Here is a 21,592-nt window from a genome sequence, read left to right as displayed (position 1 = left end):
TGTGACACTTCTGTCAGAGCATAGCTTTATTTTCCTAATATTTATATCTGATTCTCCTTGAAAACAGTTTTGAAGCAGTTTTTAGTGCTACATACCACACAGTATAAAAATAACTAGGGATTGGGAGAGAATGTGGTTATCTAAGACAAGGGAAAGAGCAATACATGCCAGTAGGGTTCACAATTGTTAGAGGTGGGTTGCAAAAATTGGTTCTGAGGTTCTTAGCAGCCATTGCAAAGAAAGTTAATTACATAATTCACAGTGTCCATACGATTCAAAACACACAATTTACTCAGCTATTTCAGTTACTGAATATAGAATTTTTCCTTTTAGTTATTTTTAAAGAATTATTTTTTATATAATAAGTGCCATCAAGTGTATTCCACTATAAATGAAAAACGAGGTTCATTGGTCTATTTTGTATTAGGATTCTCAGCGTTGCCCACCACATAATGCTAATGTAAAGATCAGTGGATGAATTCTCAGAGGAACAAAAAATGGTTCTGTCTAGCTCTGAAGCTCTGGTAATATAGCTTTACTGAGTGAAAAAAAAATCGCATATCCAGAAGAAATGATTGTACAATAATTCATCTACTAAAAATATTTATTCTTTTCCATGACGTTTAGGTAAGCATAAGGCGACGAAGATATCACGGCTATAATCTCTAACAGGCACCCCGGAACGTCTCTAATATTACCCCTGCGTCTTTAAGGAGGATATCTTTGACATCATTTTTAGGAAAGTTCTAGAATTGTTTAGGTCACATGACTAAACTGGAAGCCATTTTAGGACCTCAACGAGATAGAGTATGGAGTGCCCTGACAAACAACAGCCCCCCAGTTCCTCAGAAAATGATTTAGTGTCATCGACTTCAACATCCGAAGTAACAAGCCTCCAAGATTTCCAAGCTCCTGTTGACCCCCGAGCTGGAACTGCTGACGACCTCAGCGCCCCAACAGCCCACGATCAAAGCACCCAAACTCCTGCCGATTGTGGCGCCCAAACTGATGGCGCCCAAACAGATGGCGCCACCGGCACCCAGGCTGCTGCCAAAACCCCTCTGGAAAACTTACCAGAAGAGAAAGGTAAGTGGTTTTAAGATTTTTTTTTCCCTCAAAAGCTAAGAATCTTTGAGAGAACGGAGCTGCAAGAAGTTTATTTGAACTTCGACACCCACCCCCCTTTAGAGAAATAGAGTAACTTGTATCTCTGTCCAAAAGATGTAAAATAGTGTCTGTTGAAAAGGGAGCGGCTAATTCTGTTAGAGTAGTTTGGGTGCGGATTCTAGTTATTTAATGGATTTGTGCGGCAGTGTATTTGTCACCAGGCGAGGTCGCCTCGCCAAGGAACAAATTGGTCCAAGCTAACGGATTTGCAGAGTGCCCAATTAGGCCACCCCTTTTATAGATATCACTGTGTACTGGTAAAACTCCCACAGCCGCCCTGAAGGTCGCCCCTGTGTAAAGGGTATTTGTTCTAAAGCCTTGCTGCCCAAGGTCCCTGAGCAGTCGACCTTGATCAACACCCTTCTAGCCTCCCCGACTGACCTGGCACGCGGCAAGCTGGCCTCTGGCAGGCGGGGACGCGGGGCGTGGCGAGGTGGGGAGGGGTGGCGCGAGAAGCTCCTACCTGTTGCCACCCGCGGCCCGCCTCCTCATCCCTCGGAGACGCTGTCCCTGCGCTAGTCGACGGAGGAGCAGCGGGTGAGTCTGGGGATCTGGCGATCGGAGGGCTCCTGGTCCCGGGTCAGCGTCAAAGGGCAGCTCCCTGAGCTTCCCTCCCCAGCCCGCCTGAAGTGTCTCGAAGGCTTGGGGTTCCTTGGCCCCAAGAGAGGTTTTCTAGGGAAATGGGATCAAGGCCTGAGACTGCACTCTTCTCTTGGGAACTTAGTGCCCCAGGGATAAGGATGGAGTGGTCACTGCCTTCCGAAGTGCAGCCAGCGGCTATGAACTTGAGAAAGTACCAATTTAGGCTTGTGCTGACTTGCTCTGCTGGGAGCATGCGTCAGGTGCCCTCCATTTAGCTGTAATTCTAATTCCAGTTATAATTCTGGTGAAGTGAGGGAGCTGGGGGTGGGTGGATGGTGGAGAGCGGTCCTTTTAATTTAATTAGGTATCAAAGATTGCTTGCTAGAAAAAAGTGGATGCCTTTTCTTAAAATGAATATGATACAACCAGTTCATAGTATGAATGCAGGTAACACATCTAAAAAAATCACTAAAACTCATTTCAAGAAGGGGTGTCCACCTTCTCTGAAATAGTTTCAGTTCATATATTCTTTCATAAGAGGAGTTGCCAGAAAGGCATTGAAATGAACAAAATGCCCTAGTCTTAGTTCTGCTGGGAAATATAAAAGTTACTACTGATCTGATAAAATTTTGCTTAGCAGCTAGTTCTTCAAATCTGTATTTCTGCTCCCAGCCTTAAGTGTTTGTTACTCTTTTGTTAGACAGTGTACCCAATCCCAGGATTTTTTATTTAATTTACTTTATTTTAATTAACTTTTCCCCTTACCTTTACATTTAGTTTTTGTACCTCTCCCTCTCTCTCTCTCTCTCTCTCTCTCTCTCTGTGTGTGTGTGTGTGTGTGTGTATAACTATGAAGCAGGAAAAGGAGAAATGACTATCACAAATAGTCAATATCTGGGTTTTTTCCTCCCTTTCTTTCTATTTTTCTCCCCTCCCCTCATCCTGGATGCCTGATTTTTCACTCCTGATTTCTCTTGTGCTTTCTTTGGCTTTCTGGTAGTTTCTGAAATCAGCCTGAAGAACTGAAATCAAAACTGGTGAATGATTTAACTGTAATAGGGTCTCAAACTCACTTGTATGTAGTTTTATTTGTTTGTTTTTCCTTTTTCTCTATTTTAACTGATAATTCTAAATATGCTTTCCCCCCCTTTTTTCTTTTATTAAAGTATAGCTGATGTACAATATTATATGTTAACGGCTGTACGATATAGTGATTTTGCAATTTTTAAAGGTTATACTCCATTTATTGTTATTATAAAATATTGGCTATATTCCTGGTGTTGTACAATATATCTTCGTAGCTTGTTTTATACCTAATATTTTGTACCTCTTAATCCTCTACCCTTAAATTTCCCCTTCCCTCTTCCCTCTCCTCACTAATAACCATTAGTTTGTTCTCTCTGTGAGAACAGATACATTCACTTGCATGTGGTTTTTTAAAAAGTTTCCAGTGCTTTTAAATGAGATTTGAATTCAAAACTCAGAACTCAGTGGCTTACAGAGTATTAGGAGCTGTACATTAGTTGGAGCTTTTCATCTCACTTAAAGTATAAGATTTTATAACTTGTTGTCTAGCATAGTGTACTTAGAACATAAGAATATTTTGTCAGTTTTCATGTGATTACATTGCTTTCATTCCATCTTTGAGAAAAAAATTCCTCAGAAGTAGCATGGGCCCTTAAACCCCAAATGCAAGCCAATACAGATATATCCCAAATAGATGGAAAATAAGATGAAACGTAAGATTAACTTGGAGGTTATTCACTTTACAGAAGGTTTATGTATAATATATAAGGGATCCATCTTAGGATTCCTTCAAATAGCTTTTAGGGGTATTTCAAATAAGTGGTGGTTGTGAGGATTAAATGAAATAATAGACCTGATGCACTTAATGTAGGGGCCAGTACATGAAGTGCATGCAGTAAATGTTAGTAATGAGTAAATCGAATTGGATTTTACTTTTTTTTTTTTTCCATGTCATCCCTTCAGAAATGTGTCTACTCCATGAAATTAGATGTACTCATATAGATAGACTGGCTGTAAGATCGGGACTCCTAACTTTTCCCCGAGGTAGCTCAGAGCTGTTGATGCTGGCTCTAGAGTCATTAAAAAGCTGGCTGCTTTCTGCTGGACTGTTTCTAATTCCTACCACGAAGGTGAATGAAGTGTTGAAAATTAAGCTCTGTTTCCTTCAAATCATCATAGTGCATTTCTGGCAGTTATTTTCAGGTTGACTTCGGCCTTTGGTTGACATTCTTCTCTGCAAAGGTATGTAGTTTGCTTTGGTAGTCCCCACTGAATTGATGAATTAGTCCTTTACTTGAGTCTGAGAATATCCAGGAGACTAAATCATGCCTAACAGCTCTTGCTTCATTTGTTATTATGCAGTTAGAACTACCACTGGAAAATCTGCACACATTGGAGGAGAGATAAGATGACTTTTAGAAATAATCAAGTTATGTCAGATAAGGTATTTCGGAGCTTGTACACACATCATTCCAGTGAGGGTTATCAGCAAGATCTTGTGTAAAGTAATCAGTACTGCCAGAAGTGGTCAGTAGAGGGAGCAAGAGGAGTTTTTGGTAACTTTCTGTTGGTTTTGTTTTTGTTTTCGTGAACTTAAAAACAAGAGATGAGTAAAAGCCAGGATGAACCTCCTCACGAACTTGAGAACCAGTTTATACTGCGTCTGCCTCTGGTAAGAAACCCTTGAATCTCAGACCATACATCTTCAGTGTATAATATTAGGTCTGTTTCCATTCAGTAGCATTTCTGTTTATTTAAGGTTGGCTATAAAAACCGAAAACATTTGTTTCCCAGGAATCATGTCCTATTAAGCAGTCCTTTCCTATCAAGTATTCTTTTAAGCAATATTTCTTTCGTCCTGCACATGCAACCTATCATTGTGGGTTGATTTCCTGGCAAACAGGTGGGACAATGATGGATTCAGTCATTTATGACAGATGCTAACAGCCTCGCCCACTGGACAGCCAAGATAAGGCTCTTCTAAAAGAGAGTTCCTTTCTGTCACCTCAAAAGGGGCAGTGGAGGGATCAGCACTGTCTCCTCAAATTCATCACCATGGAAGACTGTTGAAGCTCACCTCAATATTGTGTTAGGGTCTCTTCTATTAATACCTGTATTCAAGTCTTATTTAGTCTAAGAAAAGTATATTAAGGATGGGCTTCAGAAAGGTATTTCTCCAATTAGGATTAATTAATATACCCAGTAAACTGCAGTGCAACCTTTCCTTAGCAACTACAACTGAAGTTGTAGCTCATTCCAGTAAAAGGCTGGAATGTAAAGCTGGAAGGTATTTTCTGTAGCTACTAAAAGACAGCAACGAGATTAGAATCAACCTCATCCTAACTTGACGTACACAGTGAACAGTATCTCGTGGTACCATGACATTTTTCCAAATGTTTGGGAAGTTTAAGGTTTTATTTAAGAGATGTCTGTCTCTGACACATCTCCTTATTAGCTGCTAAGAAGATAATTCATCCTTCTGATTTTTCAATTTACCTCCTTTTTAGGAACATGCTTCTACTGTCAGGAAGATGGTACATTCTGGAAGAGCCATGAAGGATAAACTAAAAATTGACTTATCTTGTAAGTAGTTAATATCCATTCATCATACATTGAACAGTAATTTATTAAGGGATTGCTATGTATCAGGCTCAATACTAGATACCAGAAATGTGACAGAGATTAGAATGTGGTCTCTGCCTTGATGGACTCGTGAAGAGAGGCTTAAGTCACTTCCATCTTTTCTTTTAAGAAGGAAAGAAGGAGGAGTTCCTGCTGTGGCTCAGTGGAAATGAATCTGACTAGTATCTATGAGGACACAGGTTTGATCCCTGGCCTTGCTCAGTGGGTTAAGGATCTGGCGTTGCTGTGAGCTGTCATGTAGGTGGCAGACATGGCTCAGATCCCAAGTTGCTGTGGCTGTAGTGTAGGCTGGCAGCTATAACTCCGATTGGACCCCTAGCCTGGGAACCTCCATATGACATGGGTACAGCCCTAAAAAGACCAAAAACAAAAACAAAAACAAAGGAAAGAAGGAGAACTTATGCAGCTTGAGGTAATTATCATGGCGTATATAAGGAAGAACTTGGTGGTCAACTGTGGGATTTGCATCCTACTGATTGTCTCCTATGTGCAAGTTTTGTGATTTCTCACTGTCCAAGGGAATGACAAAGGCATGAATTATCATGTACTGTTCTTTGTTCATGAAACTGACATACCTTTCTCTCATTTAAATAATATTTATTAGATTTTTAAATACAGAGATGTGTATAAAGAATAAAATTTAAAATGGCCCATAATCCTAGCACTCATTGACATGAATGCATGTCAGGAATATAAGTGCATGGATTAAAAAATTCAAATAAAACAGAAAGGTTCAAAAGGAAAAGTGAAACACTACTTCACAGTGCCCCAACCTCAATGCAAAAAATAACTTTTTCTCCTTGCATTTCCTTATAGACAAAACTTTTATGCATAATACATTTCAATAGTCTCTCTATATTTTTAAAGATAATTTACGCAAAAAGTGTCATGTCAAACATGGTTCTTCATCTTTCTTTTTACATTTACTATTAGAAGATTACATTTGAATCCTCTTGTGTCAAAAGACATTCATGTTTGAGACATCTAGGCAGGATTCAGAGGTTGTCTGTATATACACATATATGTATATATATATAATATATATATCCCCATATGTCTATTGTGTAGAACTTTATCTTTGTGAAGCTAACTAGAGATTGTAACTTGAGACTTATTAGCACTATCCAAGAATCAGTCCTTCCCTTACTCAGCCCTTTGAAAACACCCATGTGCAATGACATGATCAAATGCTCCTGATGGTGTCCAAATGAATGGGTCCAAATGAATGGAATTGGCTTTTCAAGATGAGAATGAAATATTTACCACTTCATCCACATTTAGTTCACAACCATTACCAAGAAACCTAGCTACTTTTGATGGCGTGACATACCCTGGGGAAAAAAAAAGAGCTAGATATACTCTGCCTTTTTTTCCTCTGGGAAGTTACTGGTTGCCTACATGATTCTAGCATCATGAGAAATAGTAAGTTTCAGTGAAAGACTCGTGTGTCCCACATAAGTCTTCATCATTAAAACCCCAGGAGTCTTAAGAGTACATTGGAAAGATGTCAACTTTAATCTTTTCAACTTCTCTTCAGCCGACGGACGTCATGCAGTTGTTGAGGTGGAAAATGTCCCACTAGCTGCTAAGCTGGTTGATTTGCCTTGTGTTATTGGAAGCCTGAAAACTCTGGATAAAAAAACTTTTTACAAAACAGCAGATATTTCCCAGGTAAGGACAAGTTTTCTTAACCCATCTGCCCTCACATCCTTCAAAGAATTCCTTTCTCCCTCCTCTGCTTTCTTTCCATTCTCCTTCATCTGCTTGTCATGTCTCATTTTTGGCTCAATTTTACAGGAATACAATGTCATGTTCTGGTTTGGTGTTTGATCCTCAACTTTTCACTATTTATCCAAATAACTTTTAGAGCCTCCTGTTTGCCATTTATAGTGACTTTCACTACTTGAAAAATATGAGCGTCTGGTATCTTCATCTGGACTTCCTGCTAAAGCAGTATGCTGTTAACTCTGGAGATTTACATTGATTCTTATTCATCATCTCTGCTGTTGATTTTTGTTTGTTTGTTTCCTTTCTAAGTATAAAGACAAAACAAAAAAAAAACAAAAAACCCCAGCAACCTCAGAGTCCATATGCAGTATTGCCGAGATAGTGAGAGGATGAATATTAGTGTATATAATACATGGTTTTCCAGAAATGCCAAGTAACATTATCCTTATTTGTATGCTCCAGGGTTGCTGGTGGCACGAATGATCATGATCCATTACTAACCCAAGATTTGTGGCCATAGTCAACTTCTTTGTCTTTGTTAAATGTAGATGCTTGTGTGCACTGCTGCTGGTGGTGTTCACGCTCCTCCTGAAGAACCAGTTACCTCTACTGATGTTACAGCAATCAGGAAAAATGAAAAACAGAGACAGAAAAAATATATCTGGAAGCATGGCAGTAAGTCAATGGTCCCTTGCTCATTCTGGCTGACTACATTTATCTGCTGAATTCTGATTACTTGTGAGCTAGGGAACTGTTACCACACTTGGGTATTTGGTTCAGTAGGCATCCAGACACTCTTAGAGGAATGAGTTGTGTTATGAGCCAGTGGCTTATAGCATGACCTTTCTCTATCAAATTCAGAGAGATCTGTGACTACCATCCGTCATTTATACATTTCACCATGTTGAATTTATTTTAGTTACTCCACCACTTAAGAATGTCAAAAAGAAAAGGTTCCGAAAAACAACAAAAAAGGTTAGTTGCATGCTATTTCTGTGTCTACTGGGTGAATTGGAAGAAGATTATGAGTAGGGGGGGAAGGTATTTGTTTGTTCACTCATTTATATGTTCAGTAAACATTTTCTGAGTGTAATCTAAATGCCAGGCACTGTGTGCTAACAATTGGAAATGCATAATGAAAAAAACCAGACTTGATTCTTGAAGTTATAGACTAGTCGTTTAAGGATCTAAATGTGTCATGAATTTGAAACTTCTGCTAACACTTTTAGTTTTCAATTCTAAAATCTAGTTTTAAAGTGAACTCATCTAGAACTTGGGAATTGAGAATTGCGGTTGTATTCCTAATCTTACTTCAGATTTGTTAGAACCCTCGGTAAGCTACAGGAGTACTATGCTTTGGCTTCTTTTTTAATTAGATTTTTGTTTTGAAATAATTATAGATTCATATGCAGTAGTAAGCAATTAAAGAGAGGTACTGTGTACCCTATACCCAGTTACCCCCATTGTAACTTTTTGCAAAATTATTGTACAATATCACAAATAGGAAATTGACATAATTACTATTCACCAATCTTATTCAAATTGCTCCACTTATACTTTTACTCCTTTGTATGTGTGTGCATGTTTATTTCTATGTGGTTTTATCCTATGTGTATGTTGGTGTATCCACCTTCACAGTCACCAGAAGGATCCCTCATTTTGCCCTTTTAAAGCCACACTGACCTCCCTCCCACCCCATACCCCCAAGTTTTATCTAATCCCTAGTAATCACTAGTATGTTCCTCATCTCTGTAATTTTGTCATTTCAAGAATGTCATATAAATGGAATCATACAAAGTATAACATTTACAACTGGCTTTTGTTTTTCACTGGGCTTGATTCCCTTAAGGTCCATGCAAGTTATTGTGTGTATCAATAGTTCCTTCCTTTTTATTGCTGAGTAGTATGCCATGTTATGAATGAACCACAGGTTGCTTAATTATTCATTCATAGAGGAACATCTGGGTTTTCTTTTCTTTTTTTTTTTTTTTTGTCTTTTTAGGGCTGTACCCACGGCATATGGAAGTTCCCAGAATAGGGGTCCAATCAGAGCTGCAGCCACCAGCGTACAGCAACGCAGGATCCTTAACCCACTGAACAAGGCCAGAGATCTAATCCACATCCTCATGGATACTAGTTGGGTTAGTCACCACTGAACCACAACAGGAACTCCTGTTTCTAGTTTTTGACTATTATAGATAAAGCTATCCGCAGGGTTTTGTGTGAACATAAGTATTCATTTCTTTGGCATAAATGCCCAAGAGTGCAGTTGCTGTGAAAATTGCATATTCAGTTTTTTTGTTTGTTTGTTTTGTCTTTTTGCCTTTTCTAGGGCCGCTCCCGAGGCATATGGAGGTTACCAGGCTAGGGGTCGAATCAGAGCTGGAGCTGCTGGCCTACACCAGAGCCACAGCAACGCCATATCTGAGCCGCATCTGCAACCTGCACCATATCTCACGGCAACGCCAGATCCTTAACCCACTGAGTGAGGCCAGGGATCGAACCCACAACCTCATGGTTCCTAGTCGCATTCGTTAACCACTGAGCCACAACAGGAACTCCTGCATATTTAGTTTTAAAAGAAGCTATTGACAGCACTTTCCAGAGTGGCTGCGCCGTTTTACATTCACACCAGCAATGTCCTTGTGATTCAGTTTCTTTACCTGTTCACCAGCAGTAGATATTGTTACTATTTTTTACTTTAACCATACTGATAGATATGTAGTGATCTATCTCATTGTGGTATTAATTTACATTCCCCTGATGGGTAATGATGTTAAGCATCTTCTCACGTGCTTGTTTGCCATCTATATATCCACTTCAGTGAAATGTATGTTCATGCCTTGTGCTCATTTCTAAATGGATTGTTTTTTATTGTTGAGTTTTAAGAGCTCTTTTTTATATTCCAAATACTGATCTTCTGTCAGATATGTGGTTTGCAAGTATTTTCCCCCAGTGTGTAGCTTGTCTTTTCATCTTCACACAGTCTTTCAAAGAGCAAAAGTTTTTTGTTTGATGAGGTCCAATTTATTGATTTTTCCTTTGAAGGATCTTGCTTTTTGTGTCAAGTATAAGAACTATTTGCCTAGCCTAGATCCTGATAATTTATCCTCTTTTTTCTAAAAGTTTTACATTTAAGTCTGCAATCCATTTTTAAAATAATTTTTTTAAAGATGTGAGTTAGTTCAAGGATTTTTTTTTTGCCTTTGCATGTCCATTTGCTCCAGCACTATTTGTTAAGAAGGCTATCCTTCCTCCATTGTATTGCTTTTGCACCTTTGTCAAAAATCAGTTGGGCATATTTGTGAGAGCTTTTTTTTCTGGGTTCCCTATTCTGACCCATGTGTTGATCACCAGTTCCACAACGTAGCTTTTTAATAATTCTTGAAATCAGGAAAATTATTCTCACTTTATTTTTTATTCTAGATTGTTGTAGCCATTCTAGAGCCCGTACCTTTCCATATACATTTTAGAATAAGTTTATCTATGTCTATAGAAAACCTTGTTGGAATTTTGATAGGAATCATATTAAACCTATAGATAAATTTGGGGAGAATTGATAGCTTTACTGTGTTGAGTCTTTCAATCTATGAACATGGTTATCTTAGCTTTATACTGTTAATCAACAGCATTTATGAAGTACCTACTAAATGTAAAACTACATTAAAAATAGTTTTAGGGAGTTCTCATCATGGCACAGCAGAAGTGAATCGGACTAGGAACCATGAGTTTGCAGGTTCGATCCCTGGCCTTGCTCAGTGGGTTAAGTATCTGGCGTCGCCATGAGCTGTGGTGTAGGTCACAGACATGGCTCGGATCTGGTGTTGCTGGGGCTGTGGCGTAGGCTGGCAGCTGTAGCTCTGATTAGACCCCTAGCCTGGGAACTTCCATATGCCTCAGGTGTGGCCCTAAAAAGAAAAAAAAAAAAAAAAAAGGAATAGTTTTAGAACTCTGTAAGCTTTGGTAAAGTAGTAGAACAGTTGTAATATAACTACTTGTAATATAACTTCATTGTTTCTTATTTCATAGCACATTGATTTCAAACAAATCGAAGAAATCAGCTTTACTGAGGTAGAGCAATCATAACATAATTTTATTGTTTACCTATAGTGTGTTTAATTGCATAGCTCGTTAATTCCAAACAAATCAAAAAATCATAAAGATTACTTTCAAGCCTTTCTTCTCACATGTAACCCCCACTCATATAGACATACACTGAATTTGATTCACTGAAGAATGAATTCATTGTTTAATGTCTGATAACTCCTAGAGCAAAAGATACAATTTGGTCAGTGACCCTGTGTATTTTAGTTTGCTTCTTTTCTGTGATACTTATTTTAAAAACCATTTCTTGGAAGCCAGAGTTCACTTTTACAAGCAGTTGTTTGCAATTGCTTATTCTCCCTCAAAGTTCTAATTTCTATTTGTGGCATGACGAATTGGTTGCTGTGGAGATAATTGTCTAAAACTGGATTTAAGGGAGAACATGTAGCTAAGACCCAGTTTTTATAGGAAACTCTCTAATAATAAAGATGTGGGAAAGTGAAATCTGGGAATTTGGACCTTTAAAACAAAATTACTTCTAAGTAACAAAAAAGAATTATAATTCTTTGCCATTGTGGGTCAGGGTAAATAATTAGTAACTGAGGCTCACAGGTTGTGCCTCTGAGAAAGATCTTTAACACAGAGGTGCAGATTGACAAGAATAAATGTTTCAAGTAATTTGATTGGGAAAAATAAGCTTACTCTACAAAAATACAGACCCTGATTAAAGTTTCCTTCATAAATAGCATTGTTTAAAGTAGGAATTTGATTGGATGTATTATAAAGAGACCTAATTATTTGAATTCATTTGTATGTAGGAAAAGGGCATTCCTGCAAAACACAGGGTGTTAAATGACATTCCTGGTATTCCCCCTTCCCCTCCTACTTTGGTTCAGTATATTGAATCTCCCGATGTGGAAAAGGAAGTGAAAAGATTGCTGTGTTCAGATGCTGAAGCCGTCAGTGCCCGTATCCTTTTATACTAATTATTTTCTGGGTAGTCTGTTTCACCCCATATGCACTTGATGACAGGCCCTCATTTCTGATATTTGTTTGCCAATTTTAAGGTACAGAACTCAGGATTTTGGGATATGTTACTTTCTAGCTAGGAACAGTACATTCCTGTAATAGAAATTATTTATTTGTGTGATTCAACATAACTCACTTTTCCGTACTAGGAATCCAAGTACAAATGGCCTGAAGGTGGACTAAATTAAATAGCACTTTCAGCCAGAGAGCCTCTTCCCTTTCAACTTTGCCTTCTCCTTTCAGCTTTTTTCCTTGACTGCCTCTCCTTTCAGGATGGGAGGTCATTGCTGAAGGTGAAACCAAAGAAATAGAGAGTCAAGGCTCCATTCCAAGCTTTGGGATAGCCTCAGGAATGAGTGGCTATAAGCAGGGTCCTATCTCACCAGGTACGTTACTATAGGTATAGCAGGAGCTTCAGAGAGGGTGAGTGTTGACTGGGTACAGGACCATTCTCCATGGACTCACAGGTCAATCACAGAAAATGGGTGCTTTTGCCCTTCTCTCCTCTTATTGGTCCCTTAACTCTAGGGGCTTTAGATTGGGCTTCTCATATCCCACCCTGTTATTCTAAATTCCTGTGGGCCCTTGGATTCTCTAAATATTTTGATCATTGAATACATAATGAATGTTACAGTATTCTGCATTTCCTGTTCTTGTTTTTATAAAGGGAATGATCTTCCTGTGAGAAAAATTATTTTGAAAATTCATTGGTTGCCCAATAGACTTGATGGGGAGTATAATTGCAGCTGGAGTGGAAGTCATTTGAAATGTTTCAGATAGTTTCACCTTACTTTTGCTTAACACCCATAGAATATAATGTGCTTCGGGAAGTGTTCAGTGAGTCTAGCAGTAACAGTGATAATGATGAGGATGAGGATGAGGATGATGAAGAGGAGGAGGATGACTATGATGATGTGGATGATGAGGAGGAAGAAGAGGAAGATTATTTTGAAGAGGATCCAGAAAGGGAGCTACAGGCCAAGTTCATTGAATCTGGCCAGTATGAAGCAAAGGAAGGAACCAGTTCAGTGGGTGAGTTAGAGGAAAAAAACAAAGGGATGGGACACAGTGGGTGGCAGTGCTAAAGACTGTCTGTAAACACACATTAGATGCAAAGTTAAGTTTGAGAAGTTATTGCTGAAATGTGTGGTAGAGTTTCACGGATTTTGATCTTGGTCTACTAGTTTAGTCCATGTTTAGATACATGAAGTTTTGTCTATCTCTGTTAGTCATGGAAATTCAGAAGCGGACTCATTACGTGGAGAAAAAGCTGCAACAGATTCGGTGCAAAGCACAAAGACAAAAGGATCTCATCAAGAAAGTGGAAAACCTGACGCTCAAGGTAAATTCCTGTTGGTTGGTATAAAGATATCTTGATATTTTACTATCAAAATCCCATCTTTGTGTTTCCATTCATGTCATCTCTATGCAGCATTCTTGTTCTTTTTGTAAATCTGAATAACCTCTTAGAAACCCCTAATAGAAGATAGCCTATTTCCTTTTACCTAGTAATGTTTAAAATAAACTTTATTGGGGTACAGTTGACTTACAAAGTTGTGTTACTTTCAGGTGTACAGCAAAGTAAACCAGTTATACATATAGCCATTCCTTTTCAGATTATTTTCCCATATAGGTTTTTATACAATATCGATTAGATTACTCTATGCTCTTACAGTAGGTCCTTGTTACCTATCTATTTTACATATAGTATGTATATGTGTCCATCCCAGCCCCCTAATTTACCCCCCACACACACATTTCCCCTTTGGTAACCATAAATTTAGTTTCAGAATATTTGAGTCTGTTTTTGTTTTGTAAGATCTTTTGTATCATTTTTTATTAGATTCCACATATGAGTGATCTTATAGGTTGTCTTGACTGGTTTACTTCACTTAATATGATAATTTCTAGGTCCATCCATGCTGCTGCAAATGACATTATTTCATTCTTTTTATGTCTGAATAACATTCCATTGTATATATGAACCACATCTTCTTTACCCAAGCCTCTATTGATTGATATTTAGGTTGTTTCCATGTAATCAAAACTGCAATTAGGTATCTCTTCACACCAGTCAGAATGGCCATCCTCAAAAAGTCTTCAAACAATAAATGCTGGAGAGGGTGTGAAGAAAAGGGAACCCTCCTACACTGTTGGTGGGAATGTAAGCTGATACAACCACTGTGGAGAACAGTATGGAGATTCGTTAAAAAAACTAAATCTAGAACTACCATATGCCCAGATATCTGACTCCTGGGCATATATCCAGAGAAAACCATATTTCAAAAATATATATGCACCCCAATGTTCATTGCAGCACTATTTACCTATTAATTTTTATCATCTCATGTAATCTGTTTTGGGAAGGGACCAGGAGACTTGAGACAATAACTGATAATATTGAGTATTTACTGTGTGAAAGGCACATACAGAGCTAAGCATTTTACATGTATTATCTCATTTCATCCTGACATCCTTAAAATGTGGGCATTGCCACTATTCCCGTTGTATAGATAAGAAATTGAAATTCAAAGAGGTTAAGTAACTTGCCAAGGCACCACAGTAAGTGGGTAGGGCATAGATTGAATCCTGTTGCTCTGTACCAAAATATAGTCATTGCAGTGAAAGAGAATTAAGGTAAATTAATTTAAAATTTTTATAATGCCTGCTTGAATAAGAATTAATATTGTGCTTTATTGTTATCAATACATATTTTATTAACACACATTTCAGCTAAAGGAAAATGTATGTTTAGACCCTGTTTGCTTCCCTTTTTATAGTGAGGGAAATTCTGAAGCATCTGGAGAGTGACTTGCCAGATTTCTTTTTCTGTAGAGTTATGGTCATTGAAGGGGAGCAACCTGACACAGAACTATACTTATTTAGAGGGTTGTCCTTCAGAATAAACAAGTGAGATAATAATTGTGGCTCTACTTTGAAAGATACAGATATGTAATATTATTACGATTGTTGTTGCATATAATACTAGTTAAAAATAGCAATATTCTGCCCTAGTGCAGAGGAATGAAGGAGTCAGCACCAAATTCCAAGCCAGCTTTTTAAATAGTTCACCACAGTCAAAGGATTTGTGCTAAACTAGAAAAAGGTAACATGAGGCATTCCAACTATTTTTTTTTATGGCAAGAAAAAAAATGCTGTGTAGGGTGTATAAAATCAAATCAGATGACCCTGTAGTTGAGAAGTATAGTTGGGGAATGCTCTAAGTTCTCTTTGAAAAAGTACTCTTTTGTTACGACTGGTGATTTTCTTATCAAATTATTTGCCAAACTCTTTGTCTGTCTTGGTTCTCTTTTCCTTTGAGACTCTGCATTCATTTATACAATTTGTTTTCCAGAGTCATTTTCAGTCTGTGCTGGAGCAGCTTAAATTACAGGAAAAACAAAAAAGTGAGCAGGTGAGAAGTGTTTTTTCACATCAACCAAAAAACATTTGATGCAAAGAACCCCCCTCCCCTCGCCCAATCTCATTTCTGGCTGTTCTTTTCACAGGAATAGTAGTGGCCAGATCTTCTAAATATGGGTAGCAGTTTGGGGCAAAGTCTTTGTGTAAATTCACTCACTCAGTGCTGTTAAGTGAAAAGCACTGGATGTACATGCAGTGTTGAATGAGTCAGGTGCATTACTTGTCCTTATGGAGCTAACAGTCTAGCAGGGAAGATTGGCAGTCAACAAATTCTTGTACAGAGAGTTCCCTTCATGGCTCAGTGGTTAACGAACCCAACTAGGGTCCATGAGGATGCCAGTTCAATCCCTGGTCTCGCTCAGGGTGTTAAAGATCCAGCATTGCCATGAGCTGTGGTATAGGTCACAGACATGGCTCAGATCCCGAGTTGCTGTGGCTGTGGCGTAGGCTGGCAACTATGGCTCCGATTCAACCCCTGGCCTGGGAACGTCCACATGCCACAGGTGTGGCCCTAAAAAGTGAAAAAAAAAAAAAAAAAAAGAACCAAATTATTGTACAAATACAAATGTGCAAAGAATAAAGAAGAGCTGTGAGGGAGAAAAAGTCACTGTTGCTATTCGAATAAAAAGAGTCCTGAATTAAATTTAGGGATCTGGGAGTTCCCGCGGTGGCTTAGCAGAAACGAATCTGACTAGCATCCACGAGGACGCAGGTTCAATCCCTGGCCTCGCTCAGTGGGTTAAGGATCTGGCATTGCTGCGGCTGTGGTGTAGGCCAGTGGCTGCAGCTCCAGTTTGACCCCTAGCCTGGGAACTTCCATAGGCCAAGGGTGTGTCCCTAAAGAAAACAAAAAACAAAAACAAAAAAAATTGGGGGGATCATGATCAGCCTTTCTGAGGAAGTAATATTTAAACTGAGACCTGGAGGATTAAGTCCAGACAAAAAGGGTATGAAGAGTTTCTTGGATGGAGCATATGCCAGGTCCCACATGGAAAGAGAGCTTGGCTTCTTTGAGTACCTCTAGAGTATTTAAAACAAGTAGGAGAGTGACTTAACATGAGGTTGGAGAAGTAGGCAGAGGCCATATTGCATGGTCCCTTGCAGGCCATGTTAAGGAGGATGGGTTTTAGTCTTAAGTGCAATGGGAAGTTTCCAGGCTAGGGGTCAAATCGGAGCTCCAGCTGCCAGCCTATGCCACAGCCACAGCAATGCAGGATCTGAGTCACATCTGTGACCTACCACAGCTCATGGCAAAGCGGGATCCTTAACCCACTGAACGGGGCCAGGGATCAAACCTGCATCCTCATGGATACTGGTCGGGTTCATTGCCATGAAGCAACAACGGGAACTCCCCCTTGGAGAGTTTTAAGCAAGAGAGTCACATTTAATTTTAAAGTTTTTTCCTTTTTTTTCTTTTTTTTAATGGCCACACCTGTAGCATATGGAAGTTCCCACGCTAGGTAGGGGTCAAATTGGAGCAGCAGATGCCAGCCTATGCCACAGCCACAGCAATATCAGATCCTTAACCTACTGAGTGAGGCCAGGGATCAAACCCACATCCTCATGAAGACTATTTTGGGTTCTTAACCTGCTGAGCCACAACAAGAACTCCTAATTCTAAAGTTTTAAAGATTGATTTGATTATTATCTGTAGAATGGATTGTGGGAGGACAGAACTAGAAGCAGGCTGGCCAGTTGGGAGGCTGTGTTGTAGTCTAAGTGATGATGGTAACTTGAACTAAGGAGGTGGAAATGGAGATGGAAAGAATAATTTTTGTTCTCTTTTTAAAATTGAAGTATAGTTAATTTACAATGCTTTGTTAGTTTCAAGTGTACAGCAAAACGATTCAGTTATACATATATATTATTTTTCACATTCTTTTCCATTATTGTTTATCACAGGATATTGAATATAGTTCCCTTGTTGTTTATCTATTTTATATATAGTAGTGTGTATATATATGTTAATCCCAAACTCCTAATTTATCCCTCCCTTTGCCCTTTGGTAATCATAAGTTTGTTTTCTTTGTGAATCTGTTTCTGTTTTGTAGGTAAGTTCATTTTTTAAGATTCCACATAGAAGTGATATCATGTAGTATTTGTCTTTCTTTTAATGACTTACTTCACTTAGTATGATAATCTCTAGGTCCATCCATGTTGCTGCAAATGGCATTATTTCATTTGGAAACAATATATATTTTTTAACTGCAATAAAACTGCTTTATAACAGTTTTATTGGAGTATAATTCATATACCATACAATTCACCCATTTAAATTCAGTGGCTTTTAGTATATTCACAAAATTGTGCAACCATCACTACAGTCCATTTTACAACATTACAACATTTTCATCCCCCCCAAAAGAAACCTCTACCCACTAGCAGTCATTCCCCATTTCTTCTGAATCCCTCCCACTCCCACCCCTGCTCGGTCCTAGGCAACCACTAATCTACTTTCTACTACTTTGCCTATTCTGGTTATTTCATATAAAAGGAAACATAATATATGGTCTTTTATGTCTGGCTTCTTTTACTTTGCACACTGTTTTCATGTTGTGGTGCGTTCAGTACCTCATTTCATTTTATGGCAGAATAACATTCTATTATACAGATATACCACATTTTGTTTATCCACTCATACATCAGTGGACATTTGGGTTGCTTCCACTTTTTGGTTATCATGAATAATGCTGCTGTGAACATGTATATATGAGATAACGTATTTTAAAGGTAGAATAAATGGGATTTGGGTCAGTTACTGGATGTTGAAGGGAGGGTTAAGGATGTATGCCATATTTCTAACTTGAACGACTGTATATTTAAAGCCACAAGAGAATGAGCAGAGTGAAAAGGGCAGTGTGGGATAAGGGAGGGTCAGGTAGCTGTTGCAGACATACATGTATGCAGATTCCAGCCCCATACTGTTGAGGGTAAGAGTTTTAAAGAGACTGGAGGTAATATTATGAGGATGGACTTAGCATGGGGCTCTTAAGGTAGTGATGCCATCCCCCATGCCTGTCCCCATACTAGCAATCCAGGAGAATTCTTGTGTTCTGTATATTCCCTTCCTCTCAGAAAATCACTCACTCAAATACTGCCTTTAAACAGCCATGTAAACAGTTAATGCTAGAATTGCTTTACCACCCACTAACCAGCTTTGCTTTCCTCCATGTAAGTAGTTAGTATTAGGGAGTTCTATTTTCAACACAGAACAATAGCTGTAAACTTTATTTGCTCAGAGCCCTTTATGGTGGCTCATTGATTCAACATAGATTTATTGGGTGCCTACTTTAAGCTAGGCTCTGCAGGGAACTACAGACTGCTTATGACACAGTCTCTGCCTTCAGTTGGGGAGAAATCCATGAGAGGGGTATGAATTTAAAGGAATGAGAGCTCACTTTTGTCCATGGAGATTACCGAAAACTCTGTAGAGAGGTGGCGTTTGTTTGGGGCCTTAAGAGATAGGTCGGGTTTTTTTAGAGCAATAGAGAAATGAACGCATGCTGTATAGAAAGTAGCCTGCACAATGGTTCAGAGGTTGTGATGCCAGACTTAAGAGTTTAGATTTGGGGGGTAGGTCATAATAAACCATAAATCTTTTTCACTGGGGGAGTAACTCGGGAAGATACCTCTGCCAGCAGTATAGAGGAGAAACTGGACTGGGGAAAGACTAGAGGAAGATGCAAGTGATAGAAGGATTTAGAACTTAAAATTGATTGGATTTTCAGGACAAAAAGGGGAACAAAGAGAAGTGTGGAACCTGGGTGATCGGAAAATGGTGTGCCACTAGCAGGAATGAAGACAACTTGAAAAGGGTTGTTGGCAGGTTAGGGGATGGGGACGATGATGAGTTGAGTTGGAAGAACTTTGAAAAATGGGAGATTGGAGAGTGTCTTATGCATAGAAATGATCATTGAAGCTGTGGGGACAGGTGAGTTAGCCAGGTTGCCTCTTCACCACAGACCCTGAACCTAGGGAACCATACCCCCCTTTAGAGGGTGGTGGGAGGAGAAAGAGCATACAAAGGAGAATGAACCTGAGAAGCCAGTGGTGTAATCATGGTCGGCATCTGAGTGAAAAGTTGCTCTCAATCAATTATAACAGGTAGCAATTATAGCAGTTCTGTAGCTGATATATAGCCCAGGATCATTTTGTAATGCTCCATTCTTGTCATTCCACAGAATGGAATCACACACTGGTCTGGGTCAACCTAAATTAAATAGTACTCAAAAACAATCTTTGTCTCAAAGACAGTATACCTCTCTAAGTGTTACTGGTCACTTTGCCATTTCAAGTAAAAAAAGAAAAATTTCCATCCTATATCACAAAAGGCTCAGGGCTTCTGATTTAGAAGGCATCAGGGTAAGAGGAACATTATCAGGCTCCTGATTGGTTAGGACTCTGACCGGGTTTTCAAGGGTCTCATAATGTGGGAGGAGGCAGCAGCTAAGACTCGGTTTAAGACCCAATGTGTTCAGTGGGACAAGAGGCTATTGCAACTGCCTCACCTTATTTTTTATGGCTGCGCCCATGGCATATGGATGTTCCCAGGCTAGAGGTTGAATCAGAGCTGTAGCTGCTGGCCTACACCACATCCACAGCAATGCCAGATCCAAGCCGCGTCTGCGACCTACAGCTCACAGCAGCACTGGATCCTTAACCCACTGAATGAGGCCAGAGATCGAACCTGCATCCTCATGGATGTCAGTCAGATTCATTTCTCCTGAGCCGCGACAGGAACTCCTGCTTTATCTTCTGACTCTTCAACTGTGGCTACATTAATCCCATCTCCTTTGTCCCTACAGTGAGCTGTGTTCTCTGGACACTCTTCCCAGCAAGCATATTAACAGCAAGCATATTTAATTTCTTAAGCATATTCAGTTTTAAAGCTTCCTTTTATAAGGTTGGAGTGGTGAAGGACAACATCATTATGTTTGCGTTCTTGACTGTGGCACTGTTCTTTGGAACAATGTAAGACTAAGTTAACCTTACAAATGCCGAAGTATGATCTTTTCTTTGGGTTTATATAAGCAAATTCTAGATCAAGTAACGGAACTTAAGATTTCAGATGAATTTTTTTTTCATGTTTTCTGCCTTACCCCACAGCTTATTTCTCTACGGGAACAACTAAACTATTTTCTGGAGAAGTGAGGAGAGCCTTCAGCCTGGCGCATAAATCCTGGATTCACCATCCAGACTGAAGACAAGATGAAATTGTTTCTGCTGCTTCTCCTTTCATTGCCTTATATTGAATCATTTGTATTTGTTTCTCTGAACCTTTTTTGCTAGTTATATTGAAAGTTTGTAGCCATGTAGAAAGGTACAGAATATAAAAAAGTAGTAGACCTAAAGACCCAACTCATCTATAGGACTTTGCTTCTCTTTATCAATTTGAGAATTACTTATATTTCATCTGTCCTGTGGTGCCATCAAATGATTCAGCCTTGCTTACCAAAGTCAGACCTTCTAGCCTGAAGGCTATATAGCTAGTTTGCATACATTTTAGCTTTTTCTTCTTCTGTTTGTTTAAAATAGTTCCTAAAATGCAGAACAAATCAAGCCATTTCTACCAAGGGCTAGGACCTGCCACAGTGAATTTAAGTGCCTACCTGGCAATAGCCGATACTAGATTGTGTTCTGTCTCTGTTCAGGCATTAGAGGCTGATTTCCTGCTGCTGCTGTCTTTGTTCCATTGTTGTGTTTTTAGGATGGTGTCTAGCTGTTATTTGGCAGCTCTGGGAATAGTTAAAGCAGAGATGAAATTCTGAGCTCTTATCCTTTTTCTGAGCCTCTTCATTCTAACCTCATCAGAAAAGGTTAGGAAAAAACAGATACCTCTTATGCCTGTGAAAACCTCCTTAAAAACCCTGGGCTGGTTGGGGTTTTTTTCATCTGTATTAAGATTTTCTAGATTGTATTCTTTAAGCAATAAATAAATTCCTTATCTTAA

At 39.0% G+C, this 21,592-nt stretch overlaps 1 protein-coding gene across 21 annotated transcripts; it reads left to right on the top strand.

Moving 5' to 3' along the window:
• Positions 1-799: 799 nt before the first annotated feature.
• On the top strand, positions 800-21,592 carry TAF7L (TATA-box binding protein associated factor 7 like). Of its 21 annotated transcripts, none has more exons than XM_085007447.1 (15): positions 1,658-1,704; positions 3,969-4,017; positions 4,138-4,219; positions 4,380-4,447; positions 5,283-5,358; positions 6,956-7,089; positions 7,695-7,821; positions 8,066-8,121; positions 11,176-11,217; positions 12,087-12,159; positions 12,492-12,605; positions 13,030-13,251; positions 13,449-13,561; positions 15,575-15,634; positions 20,749-21,592. In XM_085007447.1, the coding sequence occupies exons 4-15, from the start codon at positions 4,382-4,384 to the stop codon at positions 20,791-20,793; spliced, it is 1,128 nt and encodes a 375-aa protein (XP_084863573.1). In that variant the 5' UTR covers positions 1,658-1,704; positions 3,969-4,017; positions 4,138-4,219; positions 4,380-4,381; the 3' UTR covers positions 20,794-21,592. The 21 variants fall into 21 exon arrangements, 20 of the variants coding, with proteins under 20 accessions (XP_003135286.2, XP_005673822.1, XP_084863563.1 ...); XM_085007440.1 differs by having other exon boundaries at positions 12,009-12,159; XM_085007446.1 differs by lacking the exon at positions 4,138-4,219.

This window comes from Sus scrofa, chromosome X (assembly GCF_054392235.1).
Source record: "Sus scrofa isolate SSC_HxYL_T2T_F1_AM1 chromosome X, Sscrofa_HxYL_maternal_Yorkshire_Landrace_v2.0, whole genome shotgun sequence".
In the NCBI taxonomy this organism is placed as follows: domain Eukaryota; kingdom Metazoa; phylum Chordata; class Mammalia; order Artiodactyla; family Suidae; genus Sus; species Sus scrofa.
This window is presented reverse-complemented; position numbering and strand designations above follow the sequence as displayed.

What these genes read in the sequence shown, in the direction of transcription:
- TAF7L (XM_005673765.3), top strand. Translation starts at nt 810, where the DNA reads ATGGAGTGCCCTGACAAACAACAGCCCCCCAGTTCCTCAGAAAATGAT. An exon ending in AAACTTACCAGAAGAGAAAG is followed by an intron (nt 1,087 to 4,379) that starts GTAAGTGGTTTT and finishes CTTAAAAACAAG; the next exon opens with AGATGAGTAAAAGCCAGGAT. An exon ending in TCCGAAAAACAACAAAAAAG is followed by an intron (nt 8,122 to 11,175) that starts GTTAGTTGCATG and finishes CTTATTTCATAG; the next exon opens with CACATTGATTTCAAACAAAT.